This window comes from Mus caroli, chromosome 4 (assembly GCF_900094665.2).
Source record: "Mus caroli chromosome 4, CAROLI_EIJ_v1.1, whole genome shotgun sequence".
Taxonomy (NCBI): domain Eukaryota; kingdom Metazoa; phylum Chordata; class Mammalia; order Rodentia; family Muridae; genus Mus; species Mus caroli.
Genome location: NC_034573.1, coordinates 39,898,798 through 39,917,574, shown reverse-complemented (window position 1 = coordinate 39,917,574; position 18,777 = coordinate 39,898,798). Strand labels below are relative to the sequence as shown.

At 48.2% G+C, this 18,777-nt stretch overlaps 1 protein-coding gene across 3 annotated transcripts in view; it reads right to left on the bottom strand.

The window, feature by feature from the left end:
- The window catches only part of LOC110292533 (stimulated by retinoic acid gene 6 protein-like), a 38,830-nt gene extending 29,649 nt beyond the window's left edge, over window positions 1-9,181 (bottom strand). For all 3 annotated transcript variants that reach the window (XM_021159874.2, XM_021159875.2, XM_021159876.2), the window contains exons 1-2: window positions 9,034-9,181; window positions 70-145 (exon numbers count right to left, since the gene is read on the bottom strand). In XM_021159874.2, coding sequence (XP_021015533.1) covers window positions 70-145; window positions 9,034-9,053 — 96 coding nt within the window. In that variant the 5' untranslated portion in view covers window positions 9,054-9,181. The remainder of the gene's footprint in view (window positions 1-69; window positions 146-9,033) is intronic.
- Between the last annotated feature and the right edge of the window lie 9,596 nt (window positions 9,182-18,777).

Genomic DNA, 18,777 nt, shown 5'->3' with positions numbered 1-18,777 from the left:
CTCCCTCCCTCCCTCCCTCCCTCCCTCCCTCCCTCCCTCACTGCCCTGGGCTCCACTACCTTTACTTACCGATGGGATGAGGGAGTAATGGAGGAAGACCTCCCGGTCCACTGGGTTGTCACAGGTGATATTTATCTGCCTGGTTCTGAAAAATAGCCACAAGTCGAGTCAGCCATATCAACAGTCACAGGACAGCATTGACTCCAGCCTGGAGTATTTCTCTCAGAAGTTTGGAGCATCTGAATTCTTCACGTGCATTCCCAACACCCAGCCGCTCGCTCACTGTCTTCCTAAGTGAACTGCTCTCCTGCAGTTCCTCGTTCATCTTCGTTGTTCATGGCTCGGATGATCTCCAGCATCCCTGGAGTTGGCACGAAGACACCCCCCCCCCCATCCATATCTGGACAGCACAGTTGTGGGTAGATTTGGGTTTTGTGTGGAGTTCTTTTTACAGAACACTACAGAAATGTCTGACTTTCTCATGTTTTAAGGAAAACTAATGGCCATGCAAACCCTTCACTAGAGTCCTTTCCATCTTCCCAGGGCCCCGGAAGGGTCTGCAGGGAGGAGAGTGAGACTGAGCATCACTGGTTCCCAGGGAGGAAGTTAGGCTGTGGACCTGGGTCGGAAACACCAATGAAGTGCTGGGGCAGGAGGGGGAGCCATTAGACTACACACTGCAGATGTCCTCAGGACAAAGCTGGTGGGATCTCAAGTCAGAAACACAGGGACATTTTCCCTAACAAGGGACCCCCTCTTTCCTAGGCTCCATCACACCTTGTTCCTGCTGCACTAACTCCAGGGCACCACCATGGCCCACTCCATCACTTCTCTGACTCCAGCTCTTGCATCCTTGACTCCAGCACACCCAGCCCTCCATGTCCTCAGCATCACCTCACCAGCAGTGACCCCTGTTCGCTCAGAGGTCTCAGGGGAGAACAGAAACACTCACATCTATCCCCTGGAACTCTTTAAACTCCTAGCAGCCTGTGCTTGCATCTCACCACAGATCTGAAATGTCCAGAAAAGGTAAGACAGGATTTGGCTCTTAAGAATGTTAGAGTGGGCCAAGCAGTGGTGGTGCACACCTTTAATCCCAGCACTTGGGAGGCAGAGGCAGGCAGATTTCTGAGTTAGAGGCCAGCCTGGTCTACAGAGTGAGTTCCAGGACAGCCAGGGCTACACAGAGAAACCCTGTCTCAAAAAACAACAAACAAACAAAACAAACAAACAAACAAAAGAACATAAGAGTGGACTGGAGAGATGGCTCAGCAGTTAAGAGCACTGACTTCTCTTCCAGAGTTCCTGAGTTCAATTTGCAGCAGCCACATGGTGGCTCACAACCATCTGCAATGGGATCTGATGCCTTCTTCTGGTGTGCCTGAGAACAGCTACAGTGTACTTACATATAATAAATAAATAAATCTTAAAACAAAACAACAAAACATCAGTCTTTCCATCCCATGCAAAACCTTACGTGTAGGAAAGGAAGGAAGGAAGGAAGGAAGGAAGGAAGGAAGGAAGGAAGGAAGGAAGGGAAGAAGCCATACTTGAAAGCAAAAGGGAATTGTCAGAGAGCTGAGACAAGATCAAAGAGAAAAGACCAAGAGAAAAGACCAGCAGGACCGTAGAGTAGACAGCATGGAAGAAGCTTCACACCCACTCAGGGAGCAAGAGCAGGGCCATTGAGATATTCAGCTGGGAAAGGGGCTTGCCACCAAGCCTAACAACTTGAGTTCAATCCCCAGGGTAAAAGAAGAGAAGGAACTCCTGCAAGTCGTCCTCTGACCTCCACATGTTCACAATGGTGTGTGTGTGTGTGTGTGTGTGCGCGCGCGCGCGTGCGCGCGCGCTATGATGCATGGGTCACAGAGAGAAGGGCAATGGCCAGACCAGAAGTAGCACTTGGGGTCAGCCACTGAAGGGCCCCAGCTGGCAGGACGCTCTCCTCCTCCTCTTCCCACTGAAAACCAGCCCTTGGCATCAGTTACAGCCAGGCTCACGGCACAGGGTCATGGAACTCTCCACATGAGCACCCATTCAAAACAGGACACTGCAGGAAAAACTGCCCCAAGAAAGCCAGGAACCTCAATGAACCTCTCTCCCAAGACTGTGGAGGGAACACCAATCCTCTCATGAGTGAACGCTAGGGGGCGAGCTCTCCAAGGAAAAAAAATCAGAGGAAAAGGACTGACTGCCAAGGGATTGGCAGAACACACTGCTATCCCTCAGCTCTGGGGATTTGAATATGTAAATATTTATTTTAAATATATAAATACCAAATGCTTCCAGCGTGTAATATTCCATTTAATAATGTAGTCAATGCATATGTATAAACACAAGAACTGAAAATTATTTTCCATTACAAACACGCTCAGGTAATAAACATTTTCATTATAAAAATTCTCAGGTAATAAAAAGGAACCCATGAAGAAGGGTTTAAAAGTAACGGTAACAGAAGAATGTGCCATCGTGCTCCATCGCCAGGTAAGTACCTTGAAATTGGTTGTCTGAACTTTATAGAATAGGATGTCTGAGCCGGCAACAACTTAAGCCTCAAACAAAATCCAAACGGAAGACAGAGAGAAATAAAACTGTGTGGCTGTGTCTCCCGCGGTGTGGGGATGTAGACTCTTGTCTCCTCCCTCTGCAGCTTAGGAGTAGAAATGAACTCCTAGCTGAGCGTGGTCACGATCCAGTGGCAGACCACCAGCAGGGGATGGCTGAACACAAGCCACCACAGTAAAAAGCTACATGAAAGAAAAAAAAATCACTTGAACAATGACCAGGAAGAGAAAGAAAATGAAGTCAATATAAAAAGAGAGGCTACAGGACTAGTGAGTGGCATCTAAAAATTGGTAACTAAGCTGCTAGTGGAAAAAAGAGGGATTTCAAAATACTTAGAATTCAAAATTGGCAAGTGACCTGGTGTGTGTGTGTGTGTGTGTGTATGTATGTATGTATGTATGTATGTATGTATGTATGTATGTATTTAATGTAGATGGGTGCTTTGCCTGCCTGTATGTGTGCCTGCCTGATGCCAGCAGAAGCCAGAGGAGGGTCAGGTCCCCAGAACTGAAGTTGAAGGATGGTTACAAGCCACCATGTGGGGTGCTGGGAATTGAACCTGGGTCCTCTGAAAGAACAGTGAGTGCTTTTAACTGCTGAGCCATCTCTCCTCTTGAGCCTCTCGGGCTTTCATTTCTCAAAAGAAGTCCTAAGTGGGCCACAGGTCTGTTCACCAGTGTGGAGTCTCCCTGGGGAACCCAAAGGTTAGGGAGTAGCTGAGCCGGTGAGGATGCAAAGAGATGGTAATGCTTGAGTGTTGGTGGGAATAAAGACTGTAGCCATGGAGACAAACAGGATAGAGGGCCCTAAAAGCTAAGCACAGAGCTGGGTGTGGTGGCACAACCCTCTACTCAGGAGGATCTCTGTGAGTTAGAGGCTAGCCTGATCTACACAGTGAGTTCTCCACTAGCCAGGGCTACATAGTAAGACACTGTCTAAAAATAAATAAGCTGACTAAGCAAGGAACTGCCACACTCAGCTACATCATTCCTGGGTGTGTGCATCTAAAGGAAAGAAAATATGTTTGTTCCCATGTTCTCTGCAGAACTATTGGTAGTAGCTAAGATATGGAATCAGCTGAGGTGCCCAAAATGGGTAAAGAAAATGTGGCATGTGTATGTGATGAAATATTACTCAGTTATATAAAAAAAACAAACAAACAACCCAACAAAATAATGAAATCCTTTCATTTGCAACAACAGGAATGAGTCTGTAGCTATCAGGTTGAGTGAAATAAGCCAGACAGCACATACATTTAAAAAACTGGCCCCACGGATGTCTGGGGGCTGGGAAGGATGGGGAGCATGGGATGCAGCTGCAGAGGAGGGTAAGGTGAGTGTTACGAAGCGCAGAGAGCGGCCACACTCAGCAGTAATGTACTGGATACTTCCAGATAGCTGGAAGGGAGGATCGAGCCTGCTCCCAATACAAAGAGCTGACCAGGGTTTGAGAGGACTGCTGAGACAGAGTCTGGGATGTGTCATATGACACCCACAATCATCTGCTGCTAGTTCATGTTAGCTGAACAGTTTAAATCAAAATAAGCCCGTGTAGGGTGCACCTGCAGGAGGACCGGAAGTTCAAGGCTGTCCTTGGAACACAGGGCAACCTGGGTTACAGGAGACCTGAAGTCTTTTTTTAAAGCTAAAAATAAAAACAATAAACCCCTACACTCAGCTAGCACTGAAATGAGAGGAGATGTCATCTGACATTTTAGACCAGGAGCTCCTGGAAGGAGCTGCCGGAGGCGCTGAGGGCCAAGAGGAGATGATATCTTCTTCACCTTCCTTTACTGGGATCACGCTGCAAACGGCGTGAGGACTCTGAGCACCACTTACTTATCTGCCAAGAGCCTCTCTGGATACAGTAATTCCACTTCTGGGATTTGTAGGACTTGTACAAGCCAAGAATGGTGGAGAAGTGCCTAGAGATACAAACTAGAGTACAGATTCTTCCTGTGTCTCTGTGTCTCACTCTGTGTCTCTCTATCTCTGTCTGTCTCTGCTTCTCTGTATCACCCTCCTTCCCTTTCCCTCCATCCTCCTTCCCTTCTCACCCCTCCCAACCATGTCCTAATTCATAATTTAACCTTTTGCAGGTTAGGTAGCGTTAGCCTCTTTTTAAAATAAGGAACCGGACCTGGGATGGATGTCAGTCCCTGGTTGACAGGGTCCCTCTTGTCCCAGCTGAAGCCCAGCAGCTTTCCTGTCTCTGATTCTTGCAGATTCCAGCTGGTGCCTGGCACAGAGGGCCCTGAGATGGTCACTGATTCCCAGAATCTCTTTCTAGAGGCATCCAGAGAGAGGTGGTGATCAGGGCAGCCACACAGTTCAAGGGCATTTCAGGTCCAGTTCAGTTTGCTAGTCGAGTGGGCAGCAGAAAGAATGGTCCCCGGTCCAGTGCAGAGGTAGGTCATGGGAGAGGTACCAGACACAAGCAGTTTGTCTGCACAGGACTCTGTGCACACCTGGTGCTGGGGAATCTGCTTTATGGGAACTCCCACAAATCCACCAACTCTGGCCTTGGAGAGCTGAGATAGACACAGGTGTTGCCAAGGCTGGCTTGAGTCTGTTGGGCAAGGTCAGCTGTCACTAAGGGGCACACTGCATGGCAGATGTTAAATGTCATTGTCAAAAATTAAACATTAAAAAAATTTTAAAAGTTGCATTAAAGGCAAAAGTAATAAAGACTGGACATGTCTCAGTCCTGGAGAGTGTGCCCCACCTGCAGCATAGCGGCTGCCCTCTTCGACCCTCCGCTACTGCGACTGTTCGTCCCATCCCAACACTCAGGAATCCAAGCCCATATAAGGCTTGTTTTAGATTTAGGTGTGTGGTGGTTGGTTGTTTTTTTTTGGGGGGGGGGCAGGGGTGACATTGAGGCAGAGTTTCACTCTACAGCCCGTGCTAACCTCTAACTTGAGGTTCACCTCCAAGTTCTGGGCTCCCGTTTCTTAGTTCCTCCTCTGCTAAGGTCAGCTCTGAGTATAAAAGAATTTCTCCAGCTGGGCACCAACACCCCTGTAATCAAAGCACTAAAGAGAACTGAGGGGCAGAGCAAGGATTGCTGGGAGTTTGAGAGCAACCTAGGCTGGAGTTTGCATTTGATGCTAGTCGGGGCTCCAGAGTGAAAGGATCTTCAAAGATGGAAGACAACACAGGAAGAAGAGAAGAAGGAAGAGGAGGGAGAAGCGTAAGAAGAAGAGGAGAAGGAGGAGGGGGAGGAGGCAAGTTAGTTAGTTAGCTAGTTAGCTAGGTCATTCGTTGGCGAGCTGAAAGGGATTCCTGGGGCTGAGCCACTTCCCCAGAGCACCTGGCCAACTCTCCTGGTGCCCCTCCTTCCAGGATCAGCCCTCTGGCCCCTCCCCTCCTCTGCTCAGTGAGTCACTGTCACAGGGCTACAGTGTCAGAGCTCTGTCCCGGGCCCCTAGCCATACTCAGGATTGCATGGGTTGCAGTCCTCACTTTGTTAACCAATAGCCAGAGTGGCTGCCCTGGCTCTCTCTGGCCTTACGGCCAGCCCAGCAATGTGGGTCAGGGCAGGATGCCTCTGATGAGATGTCCCAGCTGCTCCCTTGAGCTGCCAGCCTCATCTATCAAAGAAGCCACACAAGGACCACAACCCTGTGGCACCCCAGTTCTGCTGCAGGATTGCAGGTTGCTGGGATCCTGGGACTCAGAGACACTCTGCTCTCAGCTGACCACTGGGGAACAACCCCTAAGAATCAGGAGAGAGATTCCAGGGGCCCACACATGCACATTCTGCTCCCATTCTGTTTTCTCCCTGGCCCCTTCTCTTCCCTGTGTGCAGACATCTGTTCCCAGTCTCCATCTCTCTACTTGTTATATTTCCTGGCCAGGCATGGGCAGCTCCTGGTTGCTGCCCTTCCGTGGGGAGCACACATGGCTGCTGTCGTGTGTATCTGAAGTGCTCAGAGCAGCCATCACGAAAAAATAAAAAGGTCGACTGAGGGAGGCAGAGGCAGGNGGATTTCTGAGTTCGGGGCCAGCCTGGTCTACAAAGTGAGTTCCAGGACAGCCAGGGATATACAGAGAAACCCTGTCTCAGAAAAAACAAAAAAAGGTTGACTGAAGAAGAAAGAGGTTTGTTTCTACTCCCTACCATTCTTTGTCTGAAGGTTTATTTGATCAGGAGCAGAGAGATGGCTCATGGCTAAGAGCCCTGGCTGCTTTGGAGGAGGATCTGGGTTTGATTCCCAGCATCCACATGGCAGCTCACAACCATTTGTAACTCCAGTTCTAGAGGATCTGATATCATCTCCATGGGCACAAGGCATAGACGTGGTGAACAGACATACTTGTAGGCAAAACATCCATACAGATGAAAGGAAATGGGGGAAAATAAATTTAAAAATATATTATAATTTGTGTGTATGCACATATATATATATATATATATATATATATATATATATATATATACACACACATATATGTATACACACACACACACATTTTCGGCACGCAACTGGCCCAAAGGTGGACTGAGTCCCCTCTGCACAGCCACACCAGGTGCCTTCCTCCTGAGGAGCACTTTCTCACTGTCCCATGGAGCCACAGGCCAGCCTGTCCCTCTACCCAGCTCATCCTCCCAAGTCCTCATCGCAGGAGCAGTGGCTCCACATGCCCATCTGGCCACATCATCACAGATCCAGAGCGACTCTGGTTGGCTCCTCCATCCCTGTGGAATCCGCTCAGCTCTGTCCTTGCTCGTAGCCCAGGTAATGATCATCATCACTAGACCATACAACATCCTTCTGCCACATCTCTGACCACCACGTGGACCAGAGCCACCTTTCTAGAAACCCACATCTGATGGCATCAGGCCCTGTCACCTCAGCCTCTCCTGTTCTCTCCCAACCACAGAGCCCACTGGAGAGAGAGGGGCAGGCTCTCTTGGACTCTACAGCACACCATTCCCTTCCCACACCCTCCAGAGATGCTCAGCCCTCTCCATCTACCTATCCTCTAGATAACTCCCATCCTGCCCTCTTTGTCTCCATGGCTCCCTTCTCTCCTGTCTACTTTGGGATCTCTTAGCATTCTGACCAGATCCTGGGACTCCAGAAGGCAGTGGGCCTGCTTTCTGCTCTTGATTCCCCAAGTTCTCAGGTCAGAGTGCGAGTCTCAGTTCCTACCATCTGGGCAGGACTAGAACTTCCCTGATCCTCCATCCTTCCCATCCCAGTTCTCCTCTGATGCTCTCAAGTTTGTGGGCTCACCCTCTCCTGTCAGAAAGGCTATTCTCAGCAAGATGGCAGATGCTGCTGAGGGCAGAGAAAAGAGGAGAGTTGCGCGCGCTGGGGGTAAATCAGCCTGACCATGATGGGAAAGGGCATGGAGAGTCTTCAAAAAACTAAAAATGCAACTTCCTCTCGATTCAACATTTCCACTAGTGGAGACATAGACCAAGGAAATGAAAGTAGTGTTTTCAAAGCGGTAGATGCATCCGTGCTTAATATTCACAACAGCTGAAACATGGCGTCTACCAGCAGGTCCAACTTCGGGGCAAAGAGAATGAGGTACATCTGTAGGATGGAATACTATTTAGGCTCAAATAAAGAAGGAAATCCTGTCAACATAGATAAGCCCAGAGGGCATTACAGGAAGATAAGCAATGCATGACATCACTCATCTAGGGCCACCAGAAAAGGCTGACACATGCAAGCGCAGGGTGGGACAAAAACTAGGAGGGAGAAGGAGGAGGCTGGCGAGAGAGGCTGGCCACCATACAAAGTTACAGCTATGAGGAAAAGGGGCCACTGCTGTGCTGCTGTTTTGTGGCCCAACAGGGTGACTAGAATTAACAATTGGCTACATAGCAAACCGGGGAGGGGAAGGGCTGTCTTACCACAAGGAAATGGCAAATATTTGAGGTCAGATCAGTGTTTCATACACATATGAAGACATCAAAGTGTACTCCATAAATGAGGACAATTATAAATTATCAACTAGGGGCTGGTGAGATGGCTCAGTGGGTAAGAGCACCCGACTGCTCTTCCGAAGGTCCGGAGTTCAAATCCCAGCAACCACATGGTGGCTCACAACCATCTGTAACGAGATCTGAGTATCCCTCTTCTGGAGTGTCTGAAGACAGCTACAGTGTACTTACATATAATCAATAAATAAATCTTTAAAAAAAATAAATAAAATATCAATTAAAAAGGGCGAGGAAGGATGGGGAGTTTTACACCAGAGTAACAGATGAGGAAACCATGTCAGAAGACTGCAGTCAGGATTCGGTCAGGATCCTCTGACTCTTTACCTGGGCTCTGCCCACTCACCGTGGCTCTGACTGACACGGAGGAAATCTACCGTAGTTCTGCCTTTTCATATCCGCCTGCCTGCAGATTAGCCAGTCCGTGTCTTTCTCCCAGTCTGTTAATCTCTAACATCAAAAGAGCCGGGAGGAGTGACCCATCTCTGCTCAGTCTCTGCCGCTCACCTTGTGCTGGCAGCAAGCATCTTGCTGAAGGACTACTGTGCGCGGTACTGTGGATGCTGCGGTCCTGGGGCTGCTCCGTTCCTCGGAAGCTTGTTTATGACGGCTTCCCATGAGCTCCTATTCTCCCCAGTTTGATCTATAGACTCAGACTCTGAGAAAAGGCAAATACCCAGTCAAACATTTACTTGGGAGTGAAATCAGGCAGCAGCCCTCTTCCTGGTTTCACAACACTTTTGGCTCCTCTGATTCTCAATCCACAAGCAGAGGCTCCTCTCTTCTGCTGCCTCCCCCTTGGCCTTGCTGCTATTCCTTTCACACAGCAACCCCCCTCCACTCCCCACCCCCGCCCCAGCTGTGGTCCCAGGACCACCCACCCCCAGCTGTCTGCCGGCTTTGCCTGGCAGCTGTGTGCCTTTGGCTAGCTATAAAAAAATTATTACAGGTAATAAACTAGGTCTCCAAGCCATAAACCAGGACGGCTGGCTTAGAGGTTCTCCTTGGACACTGGCAGCCAGCCTCTTGCTTGGAGAAATGAGGGGAGACAGGTTTGAGATCGTGACAGAGATACATGACAGAGCCTGCTAGCGGCTCATCCATGAGCTTCACATTCTCTGCGTGGAGAGTAAGGCTACTACTTGGTAACTCTTCCTCGTCAAGGCCAGACTCCAGCCACCCTGGCATCTGAGAGCAACTGCCCCACAAGGATTCCTGTGGCACAGGTGCAGGAGTGCTGGGTGCCCCCTCTGCACAGTGTGCTTAAGGACTGAGAGAGCCCGCCACTTCCTCTTTCCCACGGGAGGGGAATCACAAGAGCTGGGGAACACAAGACCTTGAGTCACCATGCTAAGGGCATTGGCCCTTACATGCTGTCCCCTCACAGTCTAGCCCACAGGCAAAAAACTAAAGTTGACTTACTTGTAAACCATCAATGACACATAGGCTGGCTTGTCACAGAGCTCACCTGACCCTTTCTAATACTTCCTAGAGTACAGAGGACCTTGTTGGCACCTGAAGTCCCAAGTCCCCTATTTTAAGAATAAGGTTTCAAGTTAGCCTAATGACTTCCTTAATGGCCCCGTCTCCAAAGATGGTCATGTCCTAATTGCTAGGAGTCCATGCTTTGGTATCTGAGCTTAGAGCCTACCCAGAGAGTCTAATAAGCTATGGTGGGAGGGAGGCTTGAAACAGATGCCGACATTGATATCCCAGACAATGGTCTCACCCACTTGATCTTTTCACCACTGCCCGAAACAGCCCCACTCACTCCTGCAATGCCATCTTGGCTTGGGCCAAATTCATCTCCTGTCACATAGGTGAGTCTTCTGGATGTGTGGAACCCTGATGGGTGCTGTGGTTTGAAATCTTGAGAGTCAGCTCCACCATTAAGAAGCCTAGGGGGCTGGAGAGCTGGCTCAGTGATGAAGAGCATTGACTGTTCTTCCAAAGGTCCTGAGTTCAATTCTCAGCAACCACATGGTGACTCACAACCATCTGTAAAGGGATCTGATGCCCTCTTCTGGTGTGTCTGGAAACAGCTACAGTCTACTCATATAAATAAAATGGAGAAGAGGGAGGGGGAAGGGAAGGGGAGGGGGACGAGGAGGAGGAGGAGGAGGAGGAGAAGAGAAGAAGAAGAAGAAGAAGCCTCGTAACTCGGTAAGCCATCAGTCTCCTGCATCCCATCTGAAGATGAGTGCGCTGCACCTGGGTTATGGACATTTGAGGCTAAAGTGAGCAAGGACACTGCAGGTGTTTAGTAGAGTTGCCTGACAGTGAATCCCAGCCAGCTGAGCATCTAGTCACACCACAGATACTGTCGATTGAGTCCCGGCACTCCTGATGGATCACAGCGGTTCAGACCCCTGATCAGATCTGAATAAGCACAGTGTTTGGGATACAGATGAGGTTCCACAAATGCTGGGTGTCAAGATGGACTTAAAAAGAAGGTAGAAAGGAACACAGGAGGGGCCCAGTGCAACTCAGCTCTCTCCTGGGTACCTGCAGTCAGAGAGGCATGGGAAGCGCCTCCTGGGAACGGCAGTTGCTTCAATGGATTGGCAGCTCTCTAGTGCCGGTGCCCAGCTCATTGCTAAGCACTTAGATGCTATCTCTTCTGGAGGTGCTCACTGCAGGTCCTCCTGGCTCCTGGCCAGGCTGCAAGTGAATGTGTTCCACTTTTAGATGACTGTGACCATTCTCCTCACACCCATAAGAAAAGGTCATTGTTGAATTGTCACTGGCCCAGGGCATGATGGGAAGGCAGCCACCTAACCACCTAATGCAGAAAACCCCAGGCACTTGTTCCCAGGTGAGTAAGTTCAGGGGAGTTTCATGTGTGAGCCCCTTCATATTTGAGGGGCTGCCATGTGCCCCCTGTGGCCCCTCTCTGTCCATGACCCCCTTAGATTTTCTTGCCTTCCCTGAAGATTCTATGTTGAATCTGAACCTAGAAGTTGATATGTGTCTAAGATACTCCCACAGCTGATGTCTCTCCAGGCTGCCAGCCTATGGGTACCTTTGTGAATATTATTTCATCTATTCAACGTACACTGACTCTTCTTCCAGCTTTGGGATACATGAAAGGTCTCTCTGAGTTTGTAAGGTCACTGATTTATAAAACAAAACAAGCAACAAGAAGCCAGAGCCCTGTATAGAAAAGAGCCCTATGACCCTCAACCAGAGACCTCTGTGGAGGGGGGCTGCACATGGGCAGAGCAAGGACAGCAATGGTGGAATGTACTAGAACCTAGTAGAGACGTCACTATCTTTGGTCCCTGTGTTTCTGTGAACAGTGTGTCACAATGGCTGCACTTGCTTTCTGAGGGTCAGGAATTTGTCACTGGACTACCTCCATTCCTTCTGTAGAAATATGGCTTAATTATTAAGTAAAGGAACAAAGAACTCTGCCGTCTGGGACACCTAGTATGGTTTTATCCCTGTGTGACACTAAATGCTTTCTGGGGTTGGGTGTGATCCTTAACTGAGAAATGCTTTTCTCTCTTTGGGAAAGAATTTATAGGGCTGGAGAGATGGTTCAGCAGTTAAAAGCACTGATTGCTCTTCCAGAGGTCCTGAGTTCAATTCCCAGCAACCACATGGTGGTTCACAACCATCAATAATGGAATCTGATGCCCTCTCCTGGTATGTCTAAAGACAGCAACATCAACAGTATACTCACATATATAAAATAAATAAATCTTTTTTAAAAAAGAAAGAAAGGAAGAAAGAAAGAATCTATAGTTGGCTTCCGTTCCTTCTGTGTTCACAAATAGACCTGGGAACCAAATAAATAAATAAAACCAAACCTCACAGCTGGGCCTTCCATGACCTTTGATCTGGAAGGAGATGATCTTTCCAGGCTGTCCTGAGAAGGCTCAGGTCTCAAGAACTCATTGAGATGGTAGGACCAGAATTCATTTGAAGGATACTTTTATAATATCAAGAATGAGAGTCACTTATACTAAAGGCATGCAGGGACAGAATAGGAGACCTGGGCTGGGATAATCAGAAACCAGGTCTTCAACCCTGCTCTCCCTTAAGAGCCATGTGGCTTCTATGGGTGGAGTCTTGCTCAGTCTTTACAAAACTCAGTGAACTCTGTCACTGTTGTAGGGGTGAGTGTGGAGGGGAATGGGAGGAAGAGCCAATTAATACCTTTCTCAGATGAGTTTTCACTATGCAGGACTGGGTTAGTAGCTGGCTGTTACAAATGTTCTCTGGCTGGGGGATGTAGCTCAGTTGGTAGAGAGCTTACCCAGCATGCACCTGGCCTCAGGTCTATAACCTTAACACCTGGAAGGTAGAGGTGGTAGGGGATTGGGAGTTTAAGATCATCTCTGACTGCATAGTAAGATCTAGGACAGCCTGGGCTCCATGAGACTCCAACTCAACAACTGGAGACAAGAAAGCAAAGCAAGCCGCGCCCCCCCTACTCCTCCTCCACCCCACCCCCGGGGCCTGTGTGTCCGAAAGGCAGGTCCCCTTGCCCTTCTGCCTTTGGCCGTGAGCTGGAACACAGTGGGCCCTCTCTAGAAGTACAGAAGAAGCTGGCAAAATGCTCCCACGTTCCCCAGCTGCAGAACTGTGAGACAAAGCTACCTGCTTGTTTATAAATTAAAATTATTCTTGGGAAAACTAAGCAACCGGGTATAAGTCCCTCCCTGCCCTGGGCTGTAGCTGAAGGAGGCATCGGCGGTTGGATCCGAGCGCTCTTATGTCTACAGCTGCTCGTTCTGAAGGTGTCGCTGGCCTCCACACTCGCCTCATTACTGATGGAAGACTCACAGCTCTGAGCATCTCTCCTGTTCAACTCTGGCTCTTCATCACCGGAAACTAGCCAATGAGAAACAGTCAGTCATTCTGGCTTTGTCCACATGGTGGCGCTTTCCAAGGTGCTGACTGCAGAATCTGTAGAAACCCAGCAAAACTTAGGAGGAAAGGTAAATATGCACCTTCTAGTTTCACTTTGAAACACTGTCCAAAAGCAACGGAGGCGAGGAAACGGCTTATTTCAGCTTCTCTGTTACAGCTCATCACCGAGGGAACGGAGGACAGGTACTCGAGCAGCCACACTGCTTGCTGGCTTGCTCACTGGCTCACGCTCAGTTAGCTTTCTTATATAACCCAGGACCACTTGCCTAGGGATGGTGCTGCCCACAGTGGGCTGGAGTCTCCTACATCAGTTAGTAATCAAGATGGTTAACCCGGCTAGACATACCCACAGGCCAATCCAATCTAGACAATTCCTCAACTGAGGCCCTTCTGGCCAATGACCATAAGCTGTGTCTAGGACAGAGAATAATTTGGCATTTTTAAAAATGGGTCTTCAGTTACCTAGACATTAAAATAATAGTATCTGCCACCACAGTCACACAGACCTCTTCTCTAACGCTAGGTGCACATGGGAAGCTGCTGGGTGTCTCCATTGGCAGTGTATGGTGTGTCCAGTGTCATGCAGTCGGAGGTAGAAGTTCACATGGGTGGTTGGGAACACTTTCTCTCTCAAGTAGTAGTGTGTGGTAAAGTGTTCTCAGAGGTGACCGGGTGGATCTGAGGGATGCAGCGCTCTTTCTGCCCAATGCTGATGTGCAGACAATAACATTTTGGGGAATACCGATGCATAAGCTTTGTAATGCTATAAGACAGAGGGTTGTTTTTGTTTGTTTGTTTGTGTTTGGTTTTGGTTTTGTTTTTGTTTTAAGACAGGGTTTCTCTGTGTAGCCCTGGCGGTCCTGGAACTCACTCTGTAGACCAGGCTGGCCTCGAACTCAGAAATCCACCTGCCTCTGCCTCCCAAGTGCTGGAATTAAAGGTGTGCACCACTACCGCCTGGCCAGTAAGACAGAGTTAAACTTATGTGCCACCTTTTCAGAGATGATTAGCCTGGCCTGATTCAAGGCTTTTCCATATATAAGACTAACAATTCTCCCAAGAGGCAAAGTGTAACCAAGACCTGCCTGGAAGGATGATATATATAGCTTCCACACAGGATACTGTTTATTAAACATGTCACATTACATTGGGCTCTTGCTCCAATAATGGGACATAAAGATTTTTGTTTCGGTATGGATCAGAGCTTTCCTTAAAGCCCTGCCCCTTCCCCCCCTGTGACCTGCCAGTCTGCTCTCCATCTCCTCCTCCACCCTCTCTCCGACACCAGGTTGTGCCTTGCTCCCTGTGGTCCTCAGGCCTCCTGACTCTGCTTTCAACACCCACTATTGGGGTTCCCACTACTGGGATTCCTGCTTAACTCCCCCTCCCAGGTCCCTCCTCCACCCAGGAAACAGTTTCTGACACTTAGAGTCACTTGAGGAGTTAACTTCTCTTCTCCCCAATACTTTTCTATTGCAATACTCACGGGTGGGGCTGCAGAGCTGGCTCACCAGTTAAGAGCGTTTGCTGCTCTAGCAGAGGGCCTAAGTTCAGGTCCCAGCAACTATATACATGTTGTCACAGCCATCCATAACTTCAGCTCCTTTGACCTCTGAGGACACCAGTCACATATGCAGTACACATGCATATATGTAGGCAAAATACTCATGTACATAAAAATAATTTAAAATAAATAAAATGAAACAACAACAACAAATTTCTTGAAAAAAAAAAAAAGGCAGGCATGGTGGTGCATACCCTTAACCCTAGCACTCAGAAGATAGAGGCAGGGGAATCTCTGTGAGTTCAAAGCTCACCTAAACTACACAGTGTTCCAGCCAGCACGACATAAAGGGACTCTGTCTCCAAACAGACACATATAAAAGTAATACTGATGCTTTGGCTGGGCAGTGGTGGTGCACACCTTTAATCCCAGCACTTGGGAGGCAGAGGCAGGCGAATTTCTGAGTTCGAGGCCAGCCTGGTCTACAGAGTGAGTTCCAGAACAGCCAAAACTGCACAGAGAAACCCTGTCTTGAAAAACCAAAAAAAAAAAAAAAGGCCCCAGGCCACCTTCTTGAGCACACAACGTGTGTGTGTGTGTGTGTGTGTGTGTGTGTGTGTGTGTGTGTGTAAAACACTGTGTCCAGGACAGGCTCGGCATGCAGCAGGAGCCCCCAGAAAGTTTGCTTGAATAAAGAAAGAAGCAAACGAATGAATGGCAGTGTGTTGTGTGCTGTAGTGAGGTGAGCTGAGACCCTCACACAATAAGGAAAGCACCCAACTCCTCCACTGGCCTGGCCAGGAGGGCATCCAGCTCTTCACACACGAATGGCGCTGACTTTGGAAGAAGGGCCAAATCCTGCTCAAAGGAGGCAACACTTTCCTCACAGGAGGCGGACTACCTCCTGAGAAGATGCATCCTGCTGCCAATGTGGCTTCTCTTCCAGAGATCACTGAGGAAAGCGGCAAGCTTCATTGAGGGGAAGTTCTGGGGCTTCTGCTTGACCCTGTGTCTCCTGTCCCATAACAGCTGAACTCTGTGTGCCAGGGTCAAGACGAGACCTGCCGGGGGTCAAGGGTGTCTGTCTACTCAGGAACTCCGGAGGTCGCTCCAGAGTGGAGGCCCTGTGATCTGAACCAGGGAACATGGGTGCTATTAGCCCTTCCAGACTGTGGCTCACTATGGAGAATGGTCAGAGAGAGAGAGAGACACAGAAAGCATCTCCTCAGAGCCCCTGAGGGCAGCACGCATCATTGCAAACAGAGATGCCATATCTAGGTTAAGTCTGAAGACTGAATGGGTGGGAGAGCCAGGCTCTTCACGGCACTGATTCAAATCCACTTTGGGACATCAGATGTGAGCTTCTTCCGTTTTGTAGAGTAGGGCTTCAACTCTCTCCTCACAATGCCTTTTCCCAAAGAAATTTCTAGATCAGTTAACAGGTATACAAATCGAACATTTACTGATAATGAATCAGAAATTTCCTTTAAAGCCATCCTTTGGTAGGCATAAGGCTTTAACTTTTATTAAGGATTAAAGCAGATTTACATACCACAGACACGACATGCTTGTTCATTTTTTCCATACAGAATTTACCCTGTCTGTGTGTCTCGTGCTGCAGAGTGCCGACTCCTGCTTCATCATCTTTCACAATCGATCTGCATTTCAGCCATTGATATTTTGATTTTATAATCATCAGTGCTAAGAACACTGCTTTGCATAGATGTGTGATATAAAATGCAGAAATACACTTCAGCCATTTCAAAAATTGCTGGATTTTCTTTTTCTTTCTTTTTCCTTTTGTTTTCTTTTCTTTTTCTTTTTCTTTCTTTCTTTCTTTTTTTTTTTTTTTTTATGGACAGGGTCTCACTATGTTGAATAGCCTAGAACTCTCTGTGTAGACCAGGCTGGTCTAGAACACCACCAAACCATGTGTATTTAACTTTTTTTTTAAATGAAACTCAAATCAACAATTCAAATAGCAATTTTTAAAATCAAAAATTCTAATACAATACAGTCCAAAAAGGTACTAATCTGATGCTTGTGTACTAGTAAGAATGAAGATATTAAAAGCTTTCGTTTTCCATAGCGAAACCATCATGTTTCTATAAGACAGAAAACAGCGTTTGTAACCAGCACAACTAGCCAGCGCTGTAACTTGCCATGGGTCATGGAGATATTCTCTGAGATCCCATTCTGTTGCTGGGATAAAGAGCCCTGCAAAGGTTGCTCAGAGAAGCCTGCTTTGACCCACAGTTGGAGATGACATCCCTTCCTTGTTGGGAAGTCAGGGAAGCAGGACCTGCAGGAGGCAGCTGGCAACCTTGCATCCAAGGTGAGGAAACAGAAAACTATGACTGTGTGCATGCCTACTTTCTCCACTTTATACACCACACACACACACTCTGGTTCCCCTACCCAGGAGACAGTCCCACCACAACTGCAATAGATCTTCCCACCAATGGAATCGAGATAACCCCTCACAAGTGTGCCCAGAGGCCCGTCTCCCAGGCCTTCTGGATGTAGTCAGGTTGACAACACAGTTACGCAGTCATCACAGAGACCCACTCATTCTGCTGCCTCTTGTGGAGTATCTGGTTGTTAAAGGCTCACTTGGCTCTGCTATTCTAGGAACCTGGCCAACTGGGCTGGTACTTAAGAAGTCATCCTCATGGCAGAATCTCCTATTGTCATATATGATAACAAAGGGGAGCCAATTTTTTTTTAAAAAGGCTTTCTCTGTGTGTGTGTGTGCGTGCGTGCGCGTGCGTGCGCGTGCGCACATGAGTGTTCATGTCTTTGTGAGCACGTGTGTGTGTGTGTGTGTGTGTGTGCAGGTGTGTATGTGCATATGTGCATACTCCTGTGTGTGTGTGTGTGCATGTATGTGTGTGTGTGCAAGCATGTGTAGGTATATTTACCTCTGTGTGTGTGTGCACATGTACATGTGTGCAGGTGTGTGTTTGTAGGTTTGTGAGCTCATGCGTGTATGTGTGTACATGTGCATATGTGAGTGTGTGCACATGTGTATGTGTGTGTACATGTGTGAATGTATGTGTGTAAGCATGTGCAGGTATATGTATCCATATGTGTCCATGTGTGCAGGCCAGAGGAAAATGTTGAGTGTCTCTCTCCATTGCTCCTTTGAGGCAGGTTCTCTTGACAAACCTAGAGCTTCCCTTTGTCAGCCAGGCAGCCTATAAATGACAACAGTCCTCCTGTCCCCTCCATCAGCACTGGGGTTATAAACACACCCAAGGTCAAGCCTGGCTACAGTCTGGGTCTTGGCATCTGGGCTCACGGCCTCATGATTGAGCAGTCAGCGCTCTTAACCGCTGAGTAATCTCTACAGTCCTGAGATTTTTTTCTTTTTCTTTTCTTTTTATTATTTTTTTGTCTTTTTAAATTGTTATTTCTTTATTTTTTATAAATTCCTTGGGAATTTCATAGAATTTATTTTGATCATATTCATCCCTCCCCTATCCCCACCCTCAAATCTACATCCATCTCCTTCCCTCCTTCCCTACCCTCCCAGTGCCGTGACTTCATTAAAAACAAAACAAAACAAAAACAAAAACCCCCAACAACTTCCATTTGTGCTGCCCATATACTCTTGGATGTGTATACTCACTGGAGAATGATCAACCTATCCGGGACCCCTCACGTAAATGAAAACTGGCTCTCCCTCTCCCAGAAGCTATCACTTGCAATAGCTCCTCCCTGGGAGGAGGGACTTCCCCTCAGCCTCCCACCTCCCGCTGGGATTTTGTCTGCCTTGAGCTTGCACTGGTTTTGCTTCTGCTGTCTCAACTCTGCAGCAGGTTTCCGTATGCAGCTGCCAGCCTGTGTCAGCGATCACCTCTGGGCCT